The following is a 23,454-nucleotide window of genomic DNA, read 5'->3' as shown; positions in this document are numbered from 1 at the left end:
GTGCACACGTCGAGACGATATCCAAGCTCTCGCCATGTATTCACCAACATATCAGGTGTAACTGTCCCAACCGCCGAGACGATTCTTTCCCGTAAAAGGTTTATATCTCGGAATTTTCCACTACACAACATTTTTCATGTGTCCCCAAAAGAAAAAGTGCAGAGGGGTTGATTCCGGACTTCTTGGTGGCCAAGCAATTGGGCGAGCTCTCCCTATCCACCTTCCCGGAAAGCGAGTCTCAACCAACGATCTATATATACTAAAGTTAGTAGACTATATATAGATCGTTGGTGTCAACTGAAGGAACTGTTCCCTGGCGCCGTCTTAAAGTCAAGCAGGTCTGCCAACTGCAGGGGGGCAAAACTTGGGCAGTTGCTGAATCAAACACCACAAACTAGAATAGTGTATTTCACTTTTTACCTTTTTACAGATTCTATGACACATTAAAACTGGGGAGTTCTTTTCCAAACACCCGGTATATACTCATCTTTATAAGCAATATGAATACAATTCATTATTTCATAGGCACACGAAAAAACAATTAGAAAAGTTCTACGAAAAGACAATTAGAAGGAAATATTACTAAACCTATAATTAATCTAATAAAATAATATTTTAGGCTCAACTCACACATACGCGACTCAGGTCGAGAAGAGACTCGACTCTAGTCGAGAGCATATTGTGTTTTCAAATGGTGACGTCACGGAGACTAGAAAATCGACTGGTCTGAGTGTCACCATTTGGAAACACATGCTCTCGACTAGAGTCGAGTCTGCTCTAGAGTCGAGTCTCTTCTCGACCTGAGTCGCGTAAGTGTAAATTGACCCTAAGAAACATAAGTTACTCACCAGGCATAGTAATAGAAGTGCTAGTCTCGCTAATCTTGCCGTTGGATATGGTCAGATGATGCGTCAAATTGTTCTTGCCCTGCACCTCCATGGAGACGGGCAGAAAGATGCCGGCCATCTTGGTTCCCGCGGCCTGGTTGGCGGCTGCGCCACCAGATGCCGCCACGCTAGTGGTGACCCCACTGGTGACCACGGACACCGGAGGCAAGCCACCGCCACTGTTTGGGTTCGAGATTATCAGACTGGCGCCCATTTGATTGGCACTACTGGGCTGGGTGGTAAGTATGGTCAGGTTGGTAGAACCGGTTGTACTGTTTGGCGGGATAATTAAACCTGAAGACGAGGTGCTAGGTAGTATCAGCCCTGTAACCTGGTTGCCCCCAGGCTTGCCAACTTGGTTCCCAGGGATAATCAGCCCCGGAGAGTTCCCTGTCTGTGGTAGTATGTAAGCTTTCCCGCCAGACGCATTCTGTCGGATAATGTTGGGAACGTTCACATTCGCCTTACCCGGTATATTAATGTTGGCAATCTTTTTCCCCTGGGCACCACCGGGGGGAGCAGGGAGCAGCAAACTGGTAGTCTTGTTGCCCCCCGGATTGGAGTTGGGGCTGCCCAAAATCAGCCCCGTCATCTTGCCCTGGACATTGGCCCCCTGCTGCAAGATCAAACTGGCCATGGGTGCTTTGTTGCCATGGGGCTGGTTTTCGGTTTGGGGCAGGATGGCGATTTGGGGGGACTTGTTGGGCATGGGGGTGAGAAGCACCTTCTGACTGGTGGCTTCCTTGCCTTTTACGCCCTGTTTGATTAGTGTTCCTAAGTAGGCGAACGCCTGATTCGACTGAGAATTATTTGTGTGGATTATTTGCGGGTTGCCGGTGATTATCTGCAAATTAAACAACAAAATCGCATTAGAAACGAAGTTATTTTGAGAATAAAACACCAGAAAAAATATAAATTTCAGTAATTTTAATAATTACTCATGGTTTTTTTTATATTTGTAGCATTTTATTTGTTTTGTAATTCTTTGTCATTTTGCTTTGTCTTGTTTTGTGTGTTTTAATAAATTGGAAATTGAATTGAATTAAGCAAGTAGTATTCCTTTTTTTGACATCTTGTTAGATTAATATGCAATTTTGTATAATGTTTATTATTTATATTACAATGTAAAAATTATGCGATGCTGTAATAGTTATTTACAGTTCATGATTGAAAAATTGTTTTGTTCCAAATTATTGTAGCATATTGATGTCAAAATAAAGAACCATTTTGATTTGATAATGGTATTGGAGGCTTCCAAGAAATAATTGTCTTTTTTCCTTAGGGCCACTTTTGAATATAAATCTGAGTAACCTTTTAAATTATTTTTATCACATGTTTCGGCTACTAATGCCATTTTCAAGTGATTAGTAGCCGAGACATGTCGTGACGAAATAATTTAAACTGGGTAGGCCCACTCAGATTTCTATTTCTATTTACTTCCAAGTTATCTTTGATGAAGATTACAAAGATAAGCTTGTAAGGGGACTAGAAAACGAACAGCTTCATATTATCTGAAGAACTCAAAATCATTAAATAAAGAATAAAATTCAATAAATAAAATTATACCAATAGCAGTTCTTCTGAGAGTAAAATGATAAAACGTGTTAATTGCTTGAATTCAACTTGAGGGAAAGGAAAATTCTTTGAAACAATATTGAAAAACTAGAAAAAAATTAGCAGAAAATTTAGTTTCAGTAATTGATAATATTATTAAAAAGTAATTCAAATTTAACTTGAGGAAAAGGAACAAAATCTTTGAAACAATATTGAAAAACTAGAAAAAAATTAGCAGAAAATTTAGTTTCAGTAATTGATAATATAATTGAAAAGTACTTCAAATTTCTGTATATGGAATTGATATATTCCAAGGGAGAGTGAACAAAATATAAAAACTATAGTGAGATCCACGTTATAATGGCAGTGGAGAAAGATAGGAGAACAACGTGGCCAACCTCTGTCTTGTCAATGCCTTCTATAGACGGTAGCTGATACAGGTTTATCAATGTAATATTAACGGTTCATTCTCGTTTAAAATAATCAATTATATTTTATTAAGCAATGAATTATATTTTATAATGAATTTACATAATTAAGATGAAATATTTTGTCAATTAATTATTAATTCTACATTGTTAAAAGACGATCTGGCAACAGAGCAAAGCGAGATAGAGATAGCGCTATCCGTTTTGTTGAATGGTAAACAAGGATAGGTATGACTTTTATTTTTTATTTTTCAAAGTCTTGTCATTCATTTCCTAGTTCTAATTACTGGATAGGTACATTATTAGTATGTAAGGAATTCTATAAATAATTTTATTTTTTACTATAAGAGAGTTTCTAGGGTCTGCAGCAACTCCTCCTATCATACAGGGAAGCTTCCCTTGCATGGGAGTATATTTATTGTCAAGAGAATTAAATGTATATAATATTCATAATTGTATTATTTATTATTATTATTATTAGTTCATGCTCTAGATGATTGAGTATTATTTTGTATGCATTGTTTTTTACAATAAAGTTTATTATTATTATTACTATAATGATAATTATAGCAACTATATTGCCAGATGATTTAATTGGTCTGGATAGAATTTCAATTGTTAAAAATAAGATGAAACACTTTCTGTTAAATAATTTGAGTGAATTTGAATAATCTTAATAAATACTTTTTTTTCTTGTGAATGATTTATTTATATTGTTTGTGATAAGCAACAACTGAAATCCCATTGTTTTATTATACTATTGCTACATATTGCTACACAATACAATTAAATGAATTATTATCAATGTATCAATTTTTTTCAACTCAAGATTGACAACTATTTTTCATTTGATATGATTTGAATTGAAAATTATTATTTTGGGATTACTGATAGATTATATCAATGTACTATTTCTATGTTTTTTTTAATATAATGTAAAACTTGACTCCTGCAGTCAAATCTTCTTTAGAAGGTTTTGGAGAATTTATATTTCGTCTGGTTTTAAAAAAATTATAACAAAATCATTGCTAATCAAACACTGATATTATAATGTGGACCTCACTATAGTTGAATAGGAGGTGAATGATAATTAATATTGTAAGTTAATAAACAGAGAATAGCATGAAGGAGTTTCATTTATTGAAACATAAAAAAAAATTAATTAATTCAATAAAAGATACTTAGTTATAAAAATTCAATTCAGAGCTATATCAAACCTTTATTCAATGTTATGCTAAAAATAAGAATTGATTGAGAAATTATTATGAATACTTGCAGCAGATAAATAAAGATAATATATAATTACCAATAAATATTTACAAAAATAAAATGTGAGAAGCTAAGCATAAGAAACATTGCACTAAGCATGAGTTAGGACTGCACTTATAAAAAAGAATGTACAGTGTGCGATAAAGCCATGCAAAGGTTTATAATATGCTTTACAATATCTCAAGCAAAAATCTGTACAATTATAAGCTTAAATTTGAGCTGTGCATTGCTATTTACAACTGATGAATTGTGATGATAAAGCAAGAAAAAAATCAATAGATAATTGATTGATTATTATAATGAGAGACTTTACATAAAATACTTTGGCCCCGTTGCACAAAAGCCGGTTATATTTTAACCGTGGTTAATTTCATGGAAACCAATCAGAGAAGGCCTTTTTGATAAGACGGCTTCTATGATTGGTTCTCGTGGAATTAATCACGATTAAAATTTAACCGGCTTTTGTGCATCTGGAACTTTACATATTGGGAGGGACTCCGGTCTCACAAGGTGTCAAACCATCATTATACGATAACTGAAAAAACTTCAACTTCAAACATAGATAGATCGCTTTTCACCATTGATGTACACGAATTGTAATTTTCTTATAACCATTATCAAATGCGAGGGAAATCAAAGAAATATTGAATGCTTCTCTAACTGTAAGGAACTAATTGATAAATGATTGGTATAAATCTGATCAAGATCCATCTTCCAATATATCTTTGATAAATCTATAACATAATAAACGAAAGAATCGACTAACAATGTGGGGGATAGAAAATTCACGAATCACGCATCATCATAACGTCTGCACTACTGGACTTATTAACTTGACATTTTTCACATAGATTCTTAATTTAACGAGGATGGTTATAGGCCTATTCTTAAAAATCTGGTGTGGTACACTCACACAACTTTCCTTGCTCATATTTTGAAACTACGATCAGACTTTTTGTATATGTGTATATATAATATTGTTTTCAGAGTACTTTTTCCTTTGTGTAAATAAATTGTGAAATTCGATGATTTTTTTTAGTTGTCATTTTTTCAAAGTCGTCAAAACAGCTGTTCTACAGATGAAATATCTCGACTATGTGTTCTTTCTATGAACTGCTCTACCTACCTACCTCATGCACGAGAAGGAGGTTACAAAGTCCATTTCTCAAGGATGGGGTGAACCCCCCATTAGTTTCCCAGAAAGGAAACTCATGCCAGTTAATAGAGCTGATAAATAACTATACAGAGTATGAATTTGAAAAAAATCGGTCAAGTTATTTTGAGAAAATCGTGAATAACATGGTTTTTTAGTGATTATCCGCCATTTTTCACAAGAATATTACGGAACTCCTGAAATTTTCCCAGAAATGAGACTCATTTCAGTTGATAGGGCTAATAAATAGCTATCCATGATATAAATTTGAAGAAAATCGTTAGAGCCGTTTTCGAGAAAACCGTGAAAAACATGGTTTTTTAGTAATTATCCGCCATTTTGAATTCAATTTTATTTAATTTCTTATTGTCAGATCCTCATGGTATAAGAACCTTAAGTTTAAAATTTCAAGTCAATCGGTTGATTAGGAATGGAGTTATCGTGTTCACAGACATACACACATACACAGACCAACACCCAAAAATCATGTTTTTGGACTCAGGGGACCTTGAAACGTATAGAAAACTTGAAATTAGGGTACCTTAATTTTTTTTGGAAAGCAACACTTTCCTTACCTATGGTAGTAGGGCAAGGAAAGTAAAAATCTCAGTAGGTCCAGGTCCAGTTTGTCTTTGTTTGTTTTTAATTGGACCCTAGCGAAGCACGGGTTACCAACTAGTATTACATTAAAAGAGGCTAATAAGTGGACGAGAGACAAGCTTCATATAATTTACTGAAGATTCAAAATTCAACAAGAATTCAAAAGGAATAAGATTCCATTTCAAATACTAGAATATAAGAACCTATTTTTATAAATCCCAAACCTTGTTCAACGGCTCTGTACATAGTCTCTCTTTTCACATGGAATAAATTCTCACCAAGTACATATTAATGAGAAATTCATCATCGGTAGTTCGGAACCCACCCAAAGCTATAGGTCCTCTCATTATCATCATCATCATCATCATCATCATCATCATCATCATCATCATAATCATCATCATCATAATCATCATCCTACCCATTACCCACAGACAATCATGGAGGTAAAATGCGTAACTTCCTCAGAATAATTCTACTGATTCACCGTCGATGTTGTAGAGCCGTTCCATAACGAAATAGAGCTTAACTTTCGTTAATAAAAATTAACGAAACCATGGGCCTGTAGAATTATTGACAATATATGTGTGTTTTTATTTCCTCAGAATAAGTCCAGTATAAACGGTATCTTTTGTAAATTGTTGGTTGATTTATGCAATGTATGTTGATAATTTACTCAGAAAGAACTACAGCAAAAACTGTATCTTTTTACTCTCCTTGCCCTATTACCGTAGGTAAGGAAAGTATTGCTTTCCAAAAAAATTAAGGTACCCTAATTTCAAGTTTTCTATACGTTTCAAGGTCCCCTGACTCCAAAAACATGATTTTTGGATGTTGGTCTCTCTCTGTGTGTGTGTGTGTGTGTGTGTGTGTGTGTGTGTGTTGTGTGTGTGTGTGTGTGTGTGTGTGTGTGTGGTGTGTGTGTGTGTGTGTGTGTGTGTGTGTGTGTATGTATGTGAACACGATAACTCCATTCCTAATCAACCGATTGACTTGAAATTTTAAACTTAAGGTCCTTATACCATGAGGATCCGACAATAAGAAATTCAATAAAATTGAATTCAAAATGGCGGAAAAATGGCGGATAATTACTAAAAAACCATGTTTTCACGGTTTTCTCGAAAACGGCTCTAATGATTTTCTTCAAATTTATACCATGGATAGCTATTTATCAGCCCTATCAACTGACATGAGTCTCATTTCTGGGAAAATTGCAGGAGCTCCGTAATATTCTTGAGAAAAATGGCGGATAATCACTAAAAAAACATGTTTTTCACGATTTTCTCAGAAATAACTTGACCGATTATTTTCAAATTCATACCCTGTACAGTTATTTATCAGCTCTATTAACTGGCATGAGTCTCCTTTCAGGGAAACTAATGGGGGGTCCACCCCATCCATGAGAAATGGACTTAGTAACCTCCTTCTCGTGCATGAGGTAGGTAGGTAGCGCAGTTCATAAAAAGAACACATAGTCGAGATATTTCATCTGTAGAATAGCTGTTTTGACGACTTTAAAAAAATCCATCGAATTTCAAAATTTACACAAAGGAAAAAGTACTCTGAAAACAATTATAGATACACATAATATAAGAAGTCTGATCGTAGTTTCAAATATAAGCAAGGAAAGTTGTGTGAGCGTACCACACCAGATTTTTTTGAATAGTTGGTTGATTTATTCAATGTATGGTGATAATTTGCACTTCCCCAACAAAAGCTACATTTCTTGTGAAGTGTGCTACTGAGAGTCATCTTCAGCTTCGATTCACCTGAAAATGCCACTCGGTGTCATGAAACGCGTCCGTACACAACCAAAATATAAGGCCTCGAAGGAAGTACAAATTCTCAAAAATACATTGTACAAAGTGCGCCAGAGAAACTTACTTATTTGAAAGGTCAATAAAAACAAAAGTACTTCAGATATTGTTTCAATCTTTTTTATATGAGAATACGATATCTCAATTTTTTCCATGCAGTCTTGAAAATGACATCAGACCAATGGCGACCCCCATAGCGCATACACAATATAAAGTCGATTTTTGAAATTTCGTAGCAGTATATCAATCGGTATGTTGGCAAAGGCATGGCGATTGTTGTTCTTGAGGTGTGCTATGGTCCGTGGTCGATCGACATAAACCAGGGATTTCAAATAACCCCATAAAAAATCGCATTGAGGAAACACATGTGGAAATGAGCCTTGTAAATGACCGCGTCTTCAGGCAGGTTGTCAACAGCATATCACATGCATTTTGACGGGTTCAGTCAATTCTTGAACAACAGCCAATTTATAGGGATGAAGTTGAAGGTCTTCATGAAAAATTCGTTGAACAGTGGAGTCAGAAATTGCCATAGCAGCTGCGTGTTTGCGAGCCGAACGCCGGGGAGAACGCACAACTGACTGCCTCACTCTTTCAATATTTTATGGAGTTCTGATAGTTGGTTGAAGTTCATTTCTGGGTTTAGCGACACGTCCACACTCATGGAATGAGTTAACCCACGACAGAATCGAATTATGGCCAGGAAAAAGTATGTGGGGAGGAATTTCAAATCGAGCGCGGAAGGAGATCGATCATTAGAAAAGAAGTTCTCAACTGCGAAGGCCCGCTGCTCTCTAGACCGGAGCATGATGGCTATTTACTTGAGGGAGGATAAATTTGAGAACTTCCCCCTCCAGATGCGCCCCTCCTGTCCCTCTACACGACCAATTCAACGCACGGGAATTTTTTCAAATAAGTAAGTTTCTCTTAGCGCACCTTGTATAATTAAACTAAATTGATAAGTACCCTGTTTTGTTGGACCCAATTCTTAGCACTGGACACGATCATTTTTCTTGAAGATTTGCCGGCTTCCGAAAAAACCTGTAATCACATTAATGATTTCAGCTCGACATTTTTGGCGGAATATAAACGAGAATAAAGACATTTTTTGGCGGAATACGAACGAGAAGACAACAACACAAAAGGCTAGCACCGGTACCACGAGTAATAAGAGATTTTAGAGGTTCTACCAGAAAGAAAAAATGCCGTTAATACCGTTCGCCTCAGGTTCTACAAACTCGAAAAATACTAGACGACTTTTTCTTCCCACAATCTACTTTTCTGTTTTTACTTTTGGGTTAGAATAATTGCCACAAACGCCTAGTCCAAGCAACATACTTTCCCTGCTATGATTTGATAACAGTGAACATCAAGAATCGAACCATGTTCGTCAATTAGATCACCCAACTGGAAATATAATTAATACCCTACAAGTTACAGCTATTTAACATGCAACTAGACATATAGAGTGATTATAAAAGGGCTTTACAACTTTGAAAGCACATGAATTTATTGAAATTACTTACAGAATTGAGAAAGGTGTCATTTTGTTACAAAATACTTCAAGTTTAAGGTGTGGGTGTTATTTTGGTTCGATGTAACAGCCGTTGGTAATGCGACATACATCCCACCGATAACAAAATCGATTTCTTGTCACACACGAACCAGCATATCAGTTAGCGATCCGAATGTGATCCGATTTCGGAGGTCATTTAGATTTTATGGTAGAGGCGGAACGTAAACCTTTTCCTTAATGAAACCCCACAGGAAGAAATCCATCGGTGTTAAATCCGGTGAGCGAGGTGGCCATGCAATTGGTCCTGCATGGCCCTGCTGTGGCCATGCAATTGGCCCTGCATGGCCAAGGCCAATCCAGCGAAATTGAAAGCGAATGTCTAGAAAATCCCAAACTTCTCCGTGGAAATGAGGTGGTGTACCGCCATGCTGAACAAGATGAACAAGTGCCCTTTTACTTTCAGCATGACGGTGCACCATCTCATTTCCACGGAGAAATTGGGATTTTCTAGACAATTGCTTTCAACTTCACTGGATTGTCCGTGCAGGGCCAATTGCATGGCCACCTCGCTCATCGGATTTAACACCGATGGATTTCTTCCTGTGGGGTATCATTAATGATAAGGTTTATGTTCCGCCTCTACCAGACAATCTAAATGACCTCCGAAATCGGATGACATTCAGATCGCTGCCTGATATGCTGGTACGAGTGTGGCAAGAAATCGTTTATCGGTGGGATGTATGTCGCATTACCAACGGCTGTCACATCGAACCAAAATAACACCCACACCTTAAACTTGAATTGTTTTGTAACAAAATGACACTTTTCTCAATTCTGTAAGTAATTTCAATAATATGCATGTGCTTTCAAAGTTGTAAAGTCCTTTTCTAATCACACAGTATAATTAATACAAGTTACAGTTACGAGGCATGCAATGCATTGGTTACTTGCAGCAAGTTGCAATTATCTGACATGCAGCTAGAAATATAATTAATACAAGCTGCAGTTAAGAGACATGCAGACGCAGTGCATAATAAACTTTTTCAATAAAGCTTTACTGCCACATATCAGTATCACAACACAAAAAACAGCTCTGTACCTTGTTTAATAGGATTTATATGAATTGAATGAAATTGTCATTTGTCAATATGACTAAGAAATTGTCAATAACCGAAACCGGCCTTTCTAAGTATCAATAAATCTGTGGTTTTTGACAATTTCTTAGTCTTTTTCATTCAATATGAATAATTACCACAATATCAACTTCTCAACTACACAAAAAAATTATATGAATTTTCGAAGTTGTAAAGTAATTTTTGAATCATCCGGTATTATTCCCATAAGTTTTAATGGGACAATCCCTACTCAGACAACCGAGCAAATATGAATAGTTGCATTAGAACCAAAGGGAATAATATTTTCACTGTATCGGAAACGTACACTGATACGTGGGAAACCAGTAACTATAGTGAGGTCCACGTTATATAATGGCAGTGGAGAAAGATAGGAGAACAACGTTGCCGATCCTTTGTCTTGTCAATGCCTTCTATAGACGGTAGCTGATACAGGTTTATTGGTGTGATATTAACTGTTCATCATCGTTTAAAGTGAACAATTGTATTTTATTGAACAATATAAATTATATTTTTCAATTATTTCATAATGAGTTTTCATAATTAAGGTGGAATATTTAGTTAATTATGAATTCTACATTGTTAAAAGACGATCTTTTAACAGAGCAAAGCGAGAAAGAGATAGCGATGTCTGCTTTGTTGAATGATAGACAAGGATAGCAATGCTAATCAAACACTGTCATTATAACGTGGACCTCACTATGCACATGCAGTGTTAGTTTATTGTTAGTTTGTCGAGGTTTATGTTTAGTTAGTAGAAAACAGTTAATAGTATTGCAGTTAGTAGAGAAGAGAGAATTTAAGAGAAAAATTGTTGATAGTTATGTTTAATTAGAACCCAGTTTTTAGACTATTATGTCTTTAAAAGGGTTCAAATTGATTCATTAACTAGCAAACATTGTGAAGGAAAGTATGGAGAATACTTGTTAATTTGTTAGAAATGTTGAATATAGGAAATAGTAAGCAAATCTTTTGAAGCGAATAAATCATAAACTTTGCGGTCAATTTGTGACGTTAAACTCACTTTTTTGTGAAGCATAATGAACTGCTTTCTACTCCTGAGGAAAGCCTTAAACAGCATTAGCTTCTTAGGCTTCTCATCAGGATTGAGATGCATTCCAACAAAGAGAATTGGAGTAGAAGATATATCAAATAACCTACTCCGACCCTCTTTGATTCCATTTTGCAACGCCAAAAAAGTGAGTCATTTTGATAATTGAATCATTGACCAAGCGAAGTGAGGACTAAAGCTACGTTTACACCAAAGTTATTAACAAAATGTTGATAACTTAATCCTTATAGATTCTATTAGATTGGATATAACTTATCATACACATGATGAACATTATGTGTTTGTCAAGCTCCGTTCAACCTAATAGAATCTATAAGGATTAAGTTATTAACATTTTGTTATTAACTTTGGTGTAAACGCAGCTTAAGATTCAAGTCGACGGTTTGGCATTTCTCTTAATGTTTAAATGTTTATATGTTGCGCATTTACGGCGAAACGCGGTAATAGATTTTCATGTAATTTGACAGGTATGTTCCTTTTTAAATTGCGCGTCAACGTATATACAAGGTTTTTGGAAATTTTGCATCTCAAGGATAATATAAAAGAAAAAAGGAGCCTATTTCATACGCCAATATTAGAGTAAAAATCATACTATAGAATTATTCATCATAAATCTGCTGACAAGTGATTACACAGATGTGTGGAGAAGCCAGTCTCCAGTTTCAATCAAAGACCTTAAAGGTAGGCGCACACAGATCGTCATCGGACGGACGGCACGTATCGGAGGATTAGATTTTATGCATTATTTTCAATTGGAGTGCGCATATCTATACGATGCAGACAGGTATGTGCACTCCAATTGAAAACAATGCATCAAATCTAATCGTCCGATCCGTCCGATGCGTGCCGTCCGTCCGATGACAATGCGCATACCTATACGATGCGGATAGGTATGCGCACTCCAATTGAAAACAATGCATCAAATCTAATCGTCCGATCCGTCCGATGACAATCTGTGTGCGCCTACCTTAAAGAGGTATGCATCTTTAAGCTGGGTTTACACCAAAGTTATTAACAAAATGTTAAAAATTAATCCTTATAGATTCTATTAGATTGAACGGAAGTTGACAAACATACATCTTCATCATGTGTATGATAAGTTATGTTCAATCTAATATACGGTAATCTATAAGGATTGAGTTATTAATATTTTTTTAATGACTTTGGTCTAATCGCAGCTTTAAGGTCTTTGGTTTCAAATATTTTGTTTTGCAGTCATGGTATTATTATGCGGGCCCATTAGTATCAATATTCTCACATTCGAAAAAACTAATTTGATAGGTGATTAAAAATAAACAAATGAAGTAAATGATGCTGGAGAAATTATAATATTTTTGATCGTAAAAAATTAATTTTCATCAGATAGAAATATTATCACGAAACTGGATGAATTATATCATATGGAATACAAATTCAAACGTGAACTGAGTTTGTTAACATTTAAAACAAGTGACATCAGGTACTTGTGGATGAGAATACTGCGTGAGGTCTACTGTTTACAGAACTACTAGTAGTTTGCAATAAACATCAAGATTAGGCTTATCCAATGAAATTCAGGCTTGTGGCTTGAAATGAACTATTATGCTCCAGATCTTGTTAACGAGTTATGATCTTTATGGTTAGGTTGGGAACTTTTCAATCTGTACTGGGAACAACACTGATGTGAAAACATTGGTATATATAATACCTAGGGAATCCTTGTGTTATTTTTCTTTCAAATTTAGCTGATGACACAGTTTAAAGAGTAGATTAGGCTTCCTCCACTCTTGTCCAATTTTCAATGTAAACAGATACAGAGTGTTCTGAAAAAAGTTGCCCATAATCTAGGGGGTAATTCCTCGCATCAAAAGAGAAAAAAGTTCTAATTAACAAAGGTCCGAAAATTCTTAGTTACCAAGTTATTTGAAAGATTCCGTCTGAATTTCAGTTCCCCTGCCCTACGGGTATCTGTTGTATTTTAAATTCACCGTACTTTATGTAAAATGAACTGAGAAATTGAATAAAACCGGTTCAAAACCGTTAGCTACATTAATTTATAAGATATGTGACGAAGTACGCAAAACTTGGTCCCGAAAAACAAGTTCCTTTAAGGTTTGAAGCAAATTTACTATGTTAAATGTACAATAAACACAAAATATTTTCTTACAGAACTTGTAGAAAATTTAATTTTGAAGAGAAAGATGTAGAATAAGTCTATAAGTCATATACAACCTTGAAAAAATAATCCCTAATTACATACAAAACGCATGAAAAATAGAGAGCTTATTAACAGATTTTGTCTAGTTTCGCGTATTTCGTCACATATCTTATAAATTAATGTAGCTAACGGCTTTGAAACGTTTTTATTCAATTTCTCAGTTATTTTACATAAAGTACGCTGAATTTAACATCTTAATTAACAGCCAACAAATACCCATAGGGCAGGGGAACTGAAATTCAGACGAAATATTTCACGCTGTATAACTTTGTAACGAAGCATTTTCGGACCTGTGTTAATTAGAACTTTTTTCTTCTTTTGAAGTGAGGAATCATCCATCTTTTTTCAGAACACCCTTTATAAACAATATGCAATAGGCTCCTTCCTGGTGATCAATTTAAACTAGATATGTGTCACATTATAATAAATGAAATCATTGTTAGATTTTATTTTAGGTTACACCTGTCATAGAGTGTTCCGATCATACAGACGGACGACAGTATGACAGTGAAACAGACAGCAAGCTTTACATGTCCTACCACCAACCCTCCCTCCAGCCAACAGAAAAATCGGACATGAATCGGATTGGAATTGGAACGGTGCATGACAGGTGTGGACTATGCCTTAAATCCACCACCGGTTTAGATTAGCGTTCAACTTGGACTCTGCATAAGGTATCAAGTTCAAGATAAAGGTGTGATCACATTGGAGGCGTATATTATTTGCAATTTAAAGCTTGCTTATATCCGGCATAAAAACCTGACGATTTTTGAGAGATGATAATAAAAGTGTGTTTCGTACAATTAGAACATGTAATATATCAAATTAAAGTTCAAATTTTGCAATTTGCAGTGTATTACATAGATTACTCACAAAGTTTTGATTACTCAAAGTTTTTTTATTTAAAGATTATGTCATCCAAATGTTTTCCGTTACTTTTCACACATTTACTTAACCTAATTCTAAAATTTGCCTTTGCTCGCTCAATCATCACTTGTGGAATTGTTTCAATTTCTCGTTGAATGACTCTTTAGCTCAGTGGATTATTGGCTGCCCAATAAAGGCAATTTTGCTTATTCACAAATCCCGACAAATGAAAGTGTGCCTCGTCACTTGAAAGAATAAGTGCATCCTGGTGGACATTAATTTGGAGAATGATCTCGCAAGCGGCTTTGCGATGCGCCCAATCATTTGCATAAAGTTGTTGCACTAACATTATCTTATACGGATAGAATTTCAGGTCGGAATGAAGAATTCGTCGTACACTTCGATCAGAAATGGCTAGCGCAACAGTTGAAAGTCGTGGAGACCATGTTACAGCGACTCTTACCGAGTTAATGTTTTCAGGCGTTCTCACAGTCCGTTTTCGTCCTGTTGGTTTCGTTTTTGAAGCAGACGACGTGTTCCTAAAATTCTTTACCCACAACAAGATCGTATTCCTACTGGAAACATGCGCGTGTCGATTTGAATTATTGAAATGTCTGCGAAATAAACGCTGTGTTAGAATAACTGAGTCATTATTTTTAAAATAAGCTTTAATCAAAAACGCGCGATGTTCACTTGATTACGACATACTGGCTACTGAAATGGCAAGAATAGACCTGTCGATGTACAACATTTCCTCCTTTTCAATGACAGTGGTGCTGTCATATAAAGGTGCGTACAGACTTTCGCTCTGCTCCGCAACCGAACGTCACTCCATCAGAGCGATTGATGATCGACCGGCGAGCAACAGTGGTTCGACCGGGGAACGCGAGAAGATCTAACATCTTCCGTAACGTTCATGATGGGTGCGTGGGCGGAGCGACTGTGGTTCGATGGTGGTACGAGGGAGGAGCGTGCTCGGTGCGGGTTGGAAGCGCGAATATGTGTACGCAGCTTTACAATTACTACAAAATCGTCATGATTAATATGCCAGTTCCTGTACATGACCAAGTGTGCCGATAAGAAACAAAATCTGGAAAGAGCAATGGTAGGTACAACTCACACTGATCGCGTGCACTTGCGGGTTGCGTTCAGTGTGAGCAGCTACATGCAAGTCACAACGTGTTTCAATGGCACTTTTCCAATTTTGTTTTTCGGCTCATGCATGATCTGACGTGCAACTGTACATTATATACATTCAATGTGATCACACCCTGAGATTAGCATCTAACTTGGACTGTGCATCATTTTCTAAGTTCAAGATAAAACTATAGAAATACAACTTTTCTAAATTCTTGATTCCTAGTTTATAAATATTTTGGGACTCAAAATCATGAAGTGTAAACATAACCTATTTGTGGACAATTTCTATCTAAATTTGGGAAAGGAACAGTTTTATGTTTTAAGCCTGTTGTTCATTTCCCAATCATTCATAGTTGAGAATGATATTGTATGTATAAACAAATAAATCAATTTTCTTAGCTGATAAAATAATAAAAAAATGACTTCATACATTCAACAGGAGATGAAGGCATGCGAAACAAATAAGTAAGTAAGGTAACCAAGCCAATAGCAAAATTTTTCAATTAATGCTAAAACTACAGTTTCTAACACAAAATACAAATCCATGTTATTCTGGGTTGCACCACTCTAAATCAATCATCTACCTATAAACAGAAAAAGTAGACACGGCAGATACTGGTGGCATAGAGAAATTATAGCATAAGAAAATATCCCATGGCATACGGTAGGTCGTCTATGTTCCAAATTTGAAGCAGATTTTGTGTTAACTGAAGCCGATTATTGTCGACCACTGTCTATTATTACTGTCTTGGTGAGAGTGTAAGAACGGCACAGTATGGGAGACTACCAGCGTCACATAGCTACTAGGACTATCGACTTGAGTTAACAGTGAAATTTGCCCTGATTTGACATGAATTTCTGAGTTAACAACCAATGGGATATCTTCTTATGCTATCTTCTCTCTATGCTATTTTCTCTATTAAAGGAGGAGTCAATACTTCTACATAATTGTGATTCTATCAACTGAGGTTTCAATCTTCTACTCATGAGTGAATAATTTTTTTCAAACTAAATCAAGTTTTTTGAAGGCATGTGCACTGAATCTTCTACTCTGAATTCTAAGAACAATCTTCTATATTATTGCGTTCAAATGAAATAAAGTCTTTTAAATTGATGCTTTGAAATGAAATAAAATCGTTTAAATTAATGCTTTCAAATGAAATAAAGTCTGTGAAATCATGATTAGTTGCCACAACGGTGCTATCGTGGACATGAATGAAAGCGTGTTATATGGTTCGGCCACAAGAATGCTAGTTTTCACACACAACGATTTTGCGCCAACACAACGTCCAGAAAATCGTTCGATTAGTCGGTCAATCGACTGATCAGCTGGTATTTTTTTAATCTTTTTCTCCAATCAAGTATTAGATTCTAGGCCTACACTGCGACGATACAATATCGTATTTTATTAGAGGTGGCTATGCTAATGGCCGTTTCCGATTGTCGACCGACACTACACTAAGAACTGTCCTCTGATTGGCTGAGAATCAGCTGCTGGTGTGAATTAGCCAATCAGAGGACATTTCAGAGTTTCGGCCGATAATGGGTAAGGCACAACTCACACTTAGACGACTCAGGTCGAGGAGAGACTCGACTCTAGTCGAGAGCATGTGCTTTCAAATGGTGACGTCGCGGACACTGGAATCGACTGTCTGACTGTCACCATTTGGAAACACATGCTCTCGACTACAATCGAGTCTCTTCTCGACCTGAGTCACGTAGCCTAAGTGTGAGTTGAGCCTGAAGCCTCGTTTACACCAAAGTTATTAACAAAATGTTAACTTATCATACACATGATGAACAGATGTGTTTGTCAAGTTTCGTTCAATCTAATCTATAAGGATTAAGTTATTAACATTTTGTTGATAACTTTTGTGTAAACGCAGCTTTAGTGTGAAAATGACCATTTGGGTCATGATAAGATAGTCAGTAGTCAGCTGGTTATTAGAGTGAGTAATAATCGTTATTAGAGTGAGTAATAAACAAACTATTAGCTTGTATTTTTGCATAATAAACTAAACTAATAATACCAGTAGTCAGTTGGTTACTACAATATGAAAGTATCAAACCAAGGTTTCTAGAATACATTGGTACCTAGGTATTCTAGGTGCATTGTATCAAACTATTAGATTGTATTTTATCATGAAACAGGGCCTGGGAGACATTCTGGGTGTTGGGACGTCACGAAATCGATGTCCTTGGAAACGACCAATAAGATTGGTTGGTACAGAGGGAACGCATGATTGACTGCCCAGCCGGTTAGTGCAAAACAGAGTGCGAGAGAAACAGTGCATGCGCAGTAGCCTATTCCCTCCTCATACCGCTAAATCTTGAATCCTATTGGCCGTTTACCCATTGTGGGCTGACACTTATCGTCACGAATGTCTTCCAATTGGTCATGTCGACGTGAAATGTCAGACAACAATCGGTAAAGAGGCTTTTAGATTGGTCAAGTTTACTTGAATTCAAGTTTTCATAGACTCAAAAGTATAATATAGTTATATGAAGTAAAAAATCTAATAAATTTTCGAAGTCAACAGATGGAAATTACTGAGATATTGCAATTATTAAAATGCTAATGAACTAATAATTATTATTAAACAAAAAAGCAAATTAAATCATGTAATTCACCCTAAAGACTTATGCTTTCCATCTAGCTGTTTACCCTGTTGTCAATATTTGCAGTAGTAGAAGTCTTCAGGGTGAATTACAGCATTTAATTTGGATTTTCGTTTAATAATAATTATACATTTCTAAGTTTTCTTCTTACTTTTCCTGTATCATACTTTTATTTAGTTTATATACTTCTACATTGCTACATTGACTGACATCTGTTTTTATCTCATAGGTTGGATTGTACCTTCAAGATTCAAGTTGGATCCAAAAGTCAAACATGTCCAACATCTACACGTATCAACAAGACTTGATGAAGGGTCTATATTGGTGCAGTGGAAGGATCTTGTGAACTTGACTTCAAGTTTGCAAAATACATTCAGTTTATACAGAACTTGGTGCCAAGTAAACTTGACCAATGTAAACGCCTCTTAAGGGGTCACTCAATATAAAAGATAACAACTCAAGCTACTATGATGAATATTGCAAAATGCATTCATTTTATACTAAACTTGTATTCTGAGATATACTACATGTGAAAAATTGGAGGGCGGAGGCAAGGGATCGAGATGGTTGGAGAGGCAGGATTGAGGAGGCCAGGGCTCGATTTGGGCTGTGGGACCATCAAAGAAGAAGAAACTTGTATTCTTGTAAACTTGACTAGCGTAAATGCCCCTTGAGTGTGAAAACGGCCATTATCGTGACTGAACCATCCTGGGCACATGAATATTTCAAATATTTATATTTTCAAATAAATAAATAAAAATGTCATGAATTGATGAAGACTCACCTGCGGCATTGTGAACTGTACAGGTGCATTGGTCGTAGTGTTGCCACCTTGAGCCACAGCACTATTGACAACAGGCGTACCACCCTTAGGCACGCCGGTCGCCTGCAAATAGATCAGCGGGCCCAAATTGCAGATGCGGGGAATATTGGAGGTGGGCGGGGCTTGAACAATGGAGGGAGTAGATTGAGCGGCGCGGGGAATATTGGTGATGGGCGAGGCTTGAGCAATTGAGGGGATAGACTGACCGGTTGCGGCGGGGGTAGGGGAGGGGACGACAATCGACGAGTGAGGGGTGGGAGGACGAGGAGGGGCGGGGCTTGGTGACGTCATCACGGTCGGTGGTGCAGGAGCGACTTTCAGTTGAATTAGGCGTGGCGTGGTGGCATCACTGGTTCCAACCACCGTTGGATTGGTAGCATTGGGTGTGATTGTTACATTTGGGACAGCCCCCGTACCCGTCATAGCAGGTTGTGAGCTGTTGGCGTTTTCCATTATTCTAGAAAAATAAAATAATATATTAGAACCATTAGGCTACAATAATTATATAAACATCAATCGAATCAAATCAATCAAAATTTTAAAATTTTTATTCACAACTCAAAACAATTGAGGGTCCTGCCAAACCCAAAGTTTTTTGGCGGGTGCCCAGTTACAAAGAACAAGTTACAAAAGTTAAATAATCTTAGACAGAATAAATATGACATTTCAAAGATTTCAAGTATAAGATAAAAGAAAACAAATACAAAGTACAAAAAGAAAAAAAATGAATGTCTGAACAGTTATTTCATAAAAAAAATCAATAAAGTATTTCATAGGAAATGCATGATAAACATGCATCTATGCGCACACACATGTACATCATGCATGTTTTATAAAAATTACTAAATTATGATACAAAAATAATTTAACCTCAAATGGAGAAAGAAAAATATAAACAAATTATTTAAAAAAATACATCAACAAAAAATCGAAGATACAAAAACCTAACCTCAAAAACTTTTGTTACAGCCTTTCACTCTGATGACGCAACATTGTATGCCGACATGTGTGTATAAATATGTTCATCATGCATGTCCTCTGTACCGTAAGGCTGGCTACTAATGACGTAGAGGACATGCATGATGATGTCCATGTCCTATACACACATGTCGTCATAAATATTATTGTGTTATCATAGTGAAAGGCTTAAAAAAATTGTGGATAGGTTTTTTATCTCAGATGTATTATTGTTCAATCTTTTCTTTTCTAAGGTAAAATTATTTTCTATAATAATTATTATAATTTGTAATTTATCAGTAGTTTATTATTAATGGTTGTTTATTTTATGTTAGAAGCCTCTTGCTGAAAACATGCAAACATGTAAGTGTCCTACCGTTAGTGGCCAGCCTTATAAAGTGATCAACAGGTGGTCAACAGGAGTAGAAGGGCCAAGGAACTTGATTTATGTAATCAATATCTTAAAATCGCAACCAAAATTTTTTTAATGAACTGGACGGCTTGAAAAATATTCAATCAATAAAATATAGTAGGTAAGTTTATTCTTAAAAATATAAACATAAAAATTGAAAAAAAAATAATGAAAAACATATTTAGTTCTTGAATATTTTAATGAAAAAGACAATGCTTTTTATTGAAAAAAATTATTGCTACGAAAGCAATTATTAACAATGAAAATGAATTATTGAAACGTTTGCAAAATTCAACATTGTAAGTCAAGATGATCAATTAATAATATTAAGTTGAAAAATTAATTATTATTGTTTATAAAATTAAATAGCATAAAAGATCTTTGTTGATATTTTTAAAATCAACTTGCATACTCAGCAGTTTCTATCTATATACCATTATCAATATTAAATATTGATCTCAATACTGTAGAAAGAAAAACAATTTTTAAAACACAAATTAACTTTATACTTTGTAATTATCTCTGGATTTAATTATGCAGAAACTAGCTTCACGTTAGCAAAAAAATTTTAAAAATAGCAAGTGTTAAAACAGTAATACAATGATTTATTGTATCAGAACTATTCTCAAACTCGTCACAAAAAACCAATGCAGACATGGAAAATTAAGGTTATCGCACAACTTACTCCAGTTGCAATCTTACAAGTAGATAAAAATGATGGTTTAATTGTCATTTGCTGTATATAAGAGATCATTGTAGTGAGATAATAAAAAGTATTGAATTTAAAAAGTTTATATTTGAAAAAGGAATAGCATTTATTCATATTGTAAAGTAAAAACTAAAAACAGACATAAGCATCGAATGCATACCCCCACTCCAGAAAAACTGTGACTTGCTGTGATTATTGGTAGAATTCCGTAAAAAGTTCAGTGAAAAAACCCTATTTTCAAAAGCCAAATTAAAAAACATATATCAATTTATGTTTTGTAATCAAAATTTACTCACCTTGAGCTATCAACTAAACAGAATTTTAATAAAATAGCAGGAAGGTAACGCGCTGTTCATCTTTACACACTACAAGCACTGCTCTGCCTACAAAATAGCCAGAAATATTTCCCTATACAAGATGGCAGTATGAATGACGTCATTTACTAGCGCGATGAGAGTGCTACAGATTTGTTGAATTTATCCTTGTTAAATTCACGAAAACTGCTAAATTAAATCTTTAACAATGATAAATTCAAAATAAGATGGAAATCAATCAAAATAATTCATTTTAATAACGGCAAAAATGTATAATGAGCACGAAACAAACAAACACATTCAAAAACTGTCAGTATGGCCAACAAAACTGTTATTTCCCTCTGTCAATAAGATTCTACCGTGTCCCAGATGAACTAGGAGCTGAAAGATGGAAAATATTGAAACTGAACCTACATCAACAATTGCAGCAAAAAAATGATTATAGTTTCACAACTTTGAAGCCTCTACATAATGCAAGTAAAGAACTATTTGATAAAAAAGAGATTTACTGTTAACAAATACATACGGTAAATTTTTTGATAGAAATATACGTAGGTACACATAACTTATACCAATATGAGTTATTATAGGTACCTTGAAACGATGTATTCAATTCAATGAGATAAATATGTTTTTGGAGAGAAAGTTTCAACAGGGCTAAATTGTTGGATATTTTATTTATTAAGTAGTAGAAGTAAACCATGATTGAAATGATAATATTATCAAAAGCAAACACAGATACTGTAGACGAACAAAACCTATACCTAGTTTGAGAAACTTTGAACAACCCAAGTTGATATGCTGATGTAGCCCACACCGCTATTTTTTCATTGCATGAAAAAGCATTATTTGATAATCAAAGAACAAACATAAAATCGATATCAAAGCTGCAAATTCATTTATCCTATGTATTAGCATGCACTACATGAAAGGTAGAAAAGGGAAATGCTTGGGAAGAAGAGAAATCCAGCGTTGCCATCTTCATGAGGCGGGTAGTGTATAGGATTGCAGAGAATCAAATACGATTTTCAAATGAAGATAACTATAAGACTGTCATGATTAAGCCATGAAAGTTGTGATCAAACTGAAGATCCAATTGTATACTATCAAAATAATGTAATAGATTTTGGCAGGGTAATTAATTATCGACAGAAAAACAATTTGCTTACCTTGATGTACCGTATCTTCTATGACGAACTTGAAACCTTCATTCTCATAGCATGCTTCTACGCAAGCGTAGACGCGAATCCCCACCAACGTTGCAGATCTCAGAAAATAGCCAATGGGATGGCATCACTGCTTTCTGAACGATATTCCAAAAAAACTCATCTGATTAACAGCTGTTTTTTGAAATAGCACTAAAAATTTATCATGATTCCAATTATATATATTTGAACAATAATTTCCATGAATGTATCGTTATTGATCCATGATAGATTTTCGCATATAATAAGCATCTCTATTCATTTTATTTATACCAAATTGAATTGGATGACAACCCTAGAGCCTTTGTTAAAGCTACCCTACACGGATTCGCCAAAAGTGTATGGTTTAATTGTACGTTGTAGAAGTTTAACACCCTCAATATCTTTGATAAAATGTTTTCCATTGAAATGAAAGCAGACGTATTAATGGGAGGTCCATTGACGGCTCAAATTTCATCATTACTCTGGTGAGGTGGATCTTCAGTCAGGAACTCCCAATCGATGAATGTTATAAGAATTTTATTCTTCAGGTGTAGTTCATGCTTGGCAAGTGCCCGTTGAAAACAGAAATTGGCTGTATACTGTAGTTTCATAGTTCCATCCTGAAAATCAAAAGGAAAATCCTTTTAATTTCATTTGATGCAGCCAAAATTTACAATGAGAACTATTAAAAATTGAATAATTTTTCTTCCTGTCAGAATTTTATAGATGATCTTTCAGTGAAAAATTCCACAGTGTTGTATATTATAAAAGATCTACAAAGCATATGGTAAGACTGATCA

The 23,454-nt window shown here is 35.3% G+C and overlaps 1 protein-coding gene across 7 annotated transcripts in view; it reads right to left on the bottom strand.

The window, feature by feature from the left end:
* Positions 1-22,743, bottom strand: part of LOC111054987 (lethal(3)malignant brain tumor-like protein 3) — a 69,558-nt gene extending 46,815 nt beyond the window's left edge. For 2 of the 7 annotated variants that reach the window (XM_039436438.1, XM_039436440.1), the window contains exons 1-4: positions 21,450-21,606; positions 19,037-19,532; positions 8,675-8,749; positions 849-1,731 (exon numbers count right to left, since the gene is read on the bottom strand). In XM_039436438.1, the coding sequence (XP_039292372.1) occupies positions 849-1,731; positions 8,675-8,749; positions 19,037-19,528 (1,450 nt within the window). In that variant the 5' untranslated portion in view covers positions 19,529-19,532; positions 21,450-21,606. Of the gene's footprint in view, positions 1-848; positions 1,732-8,674; positions 8,750-19,036; positions 19,533-21,449; positions 21,607-22,636 lie in introns of those variants that run through there. The other 5 variants (XM_039436442.1, XM_039436444.1, XM_039436441.1 and 2 more) reach the window with 3 other exon arrangements.
* Between the last annotated feature and the right edge of the window lie 711 nt (positions 22,744-23,454).

Source organism: Nilaparvata lugens, chromosome 10 (assembly GCF_014356525.2).
Source record: "Nilaparvata lugens isolate BPH chromosome 10, ASM1435652v1, whole genome shotgun sequence".
Lineage (NCBI taxonomy): Eukaryota > Metazoa > Arthropoda > Insecta > Hemiptera > Delphacidae > Nilaparvata > Nilaparvata lugens.
This window is presented reverse-complemented; position numbering and strand designations above follow the sequence as displayed.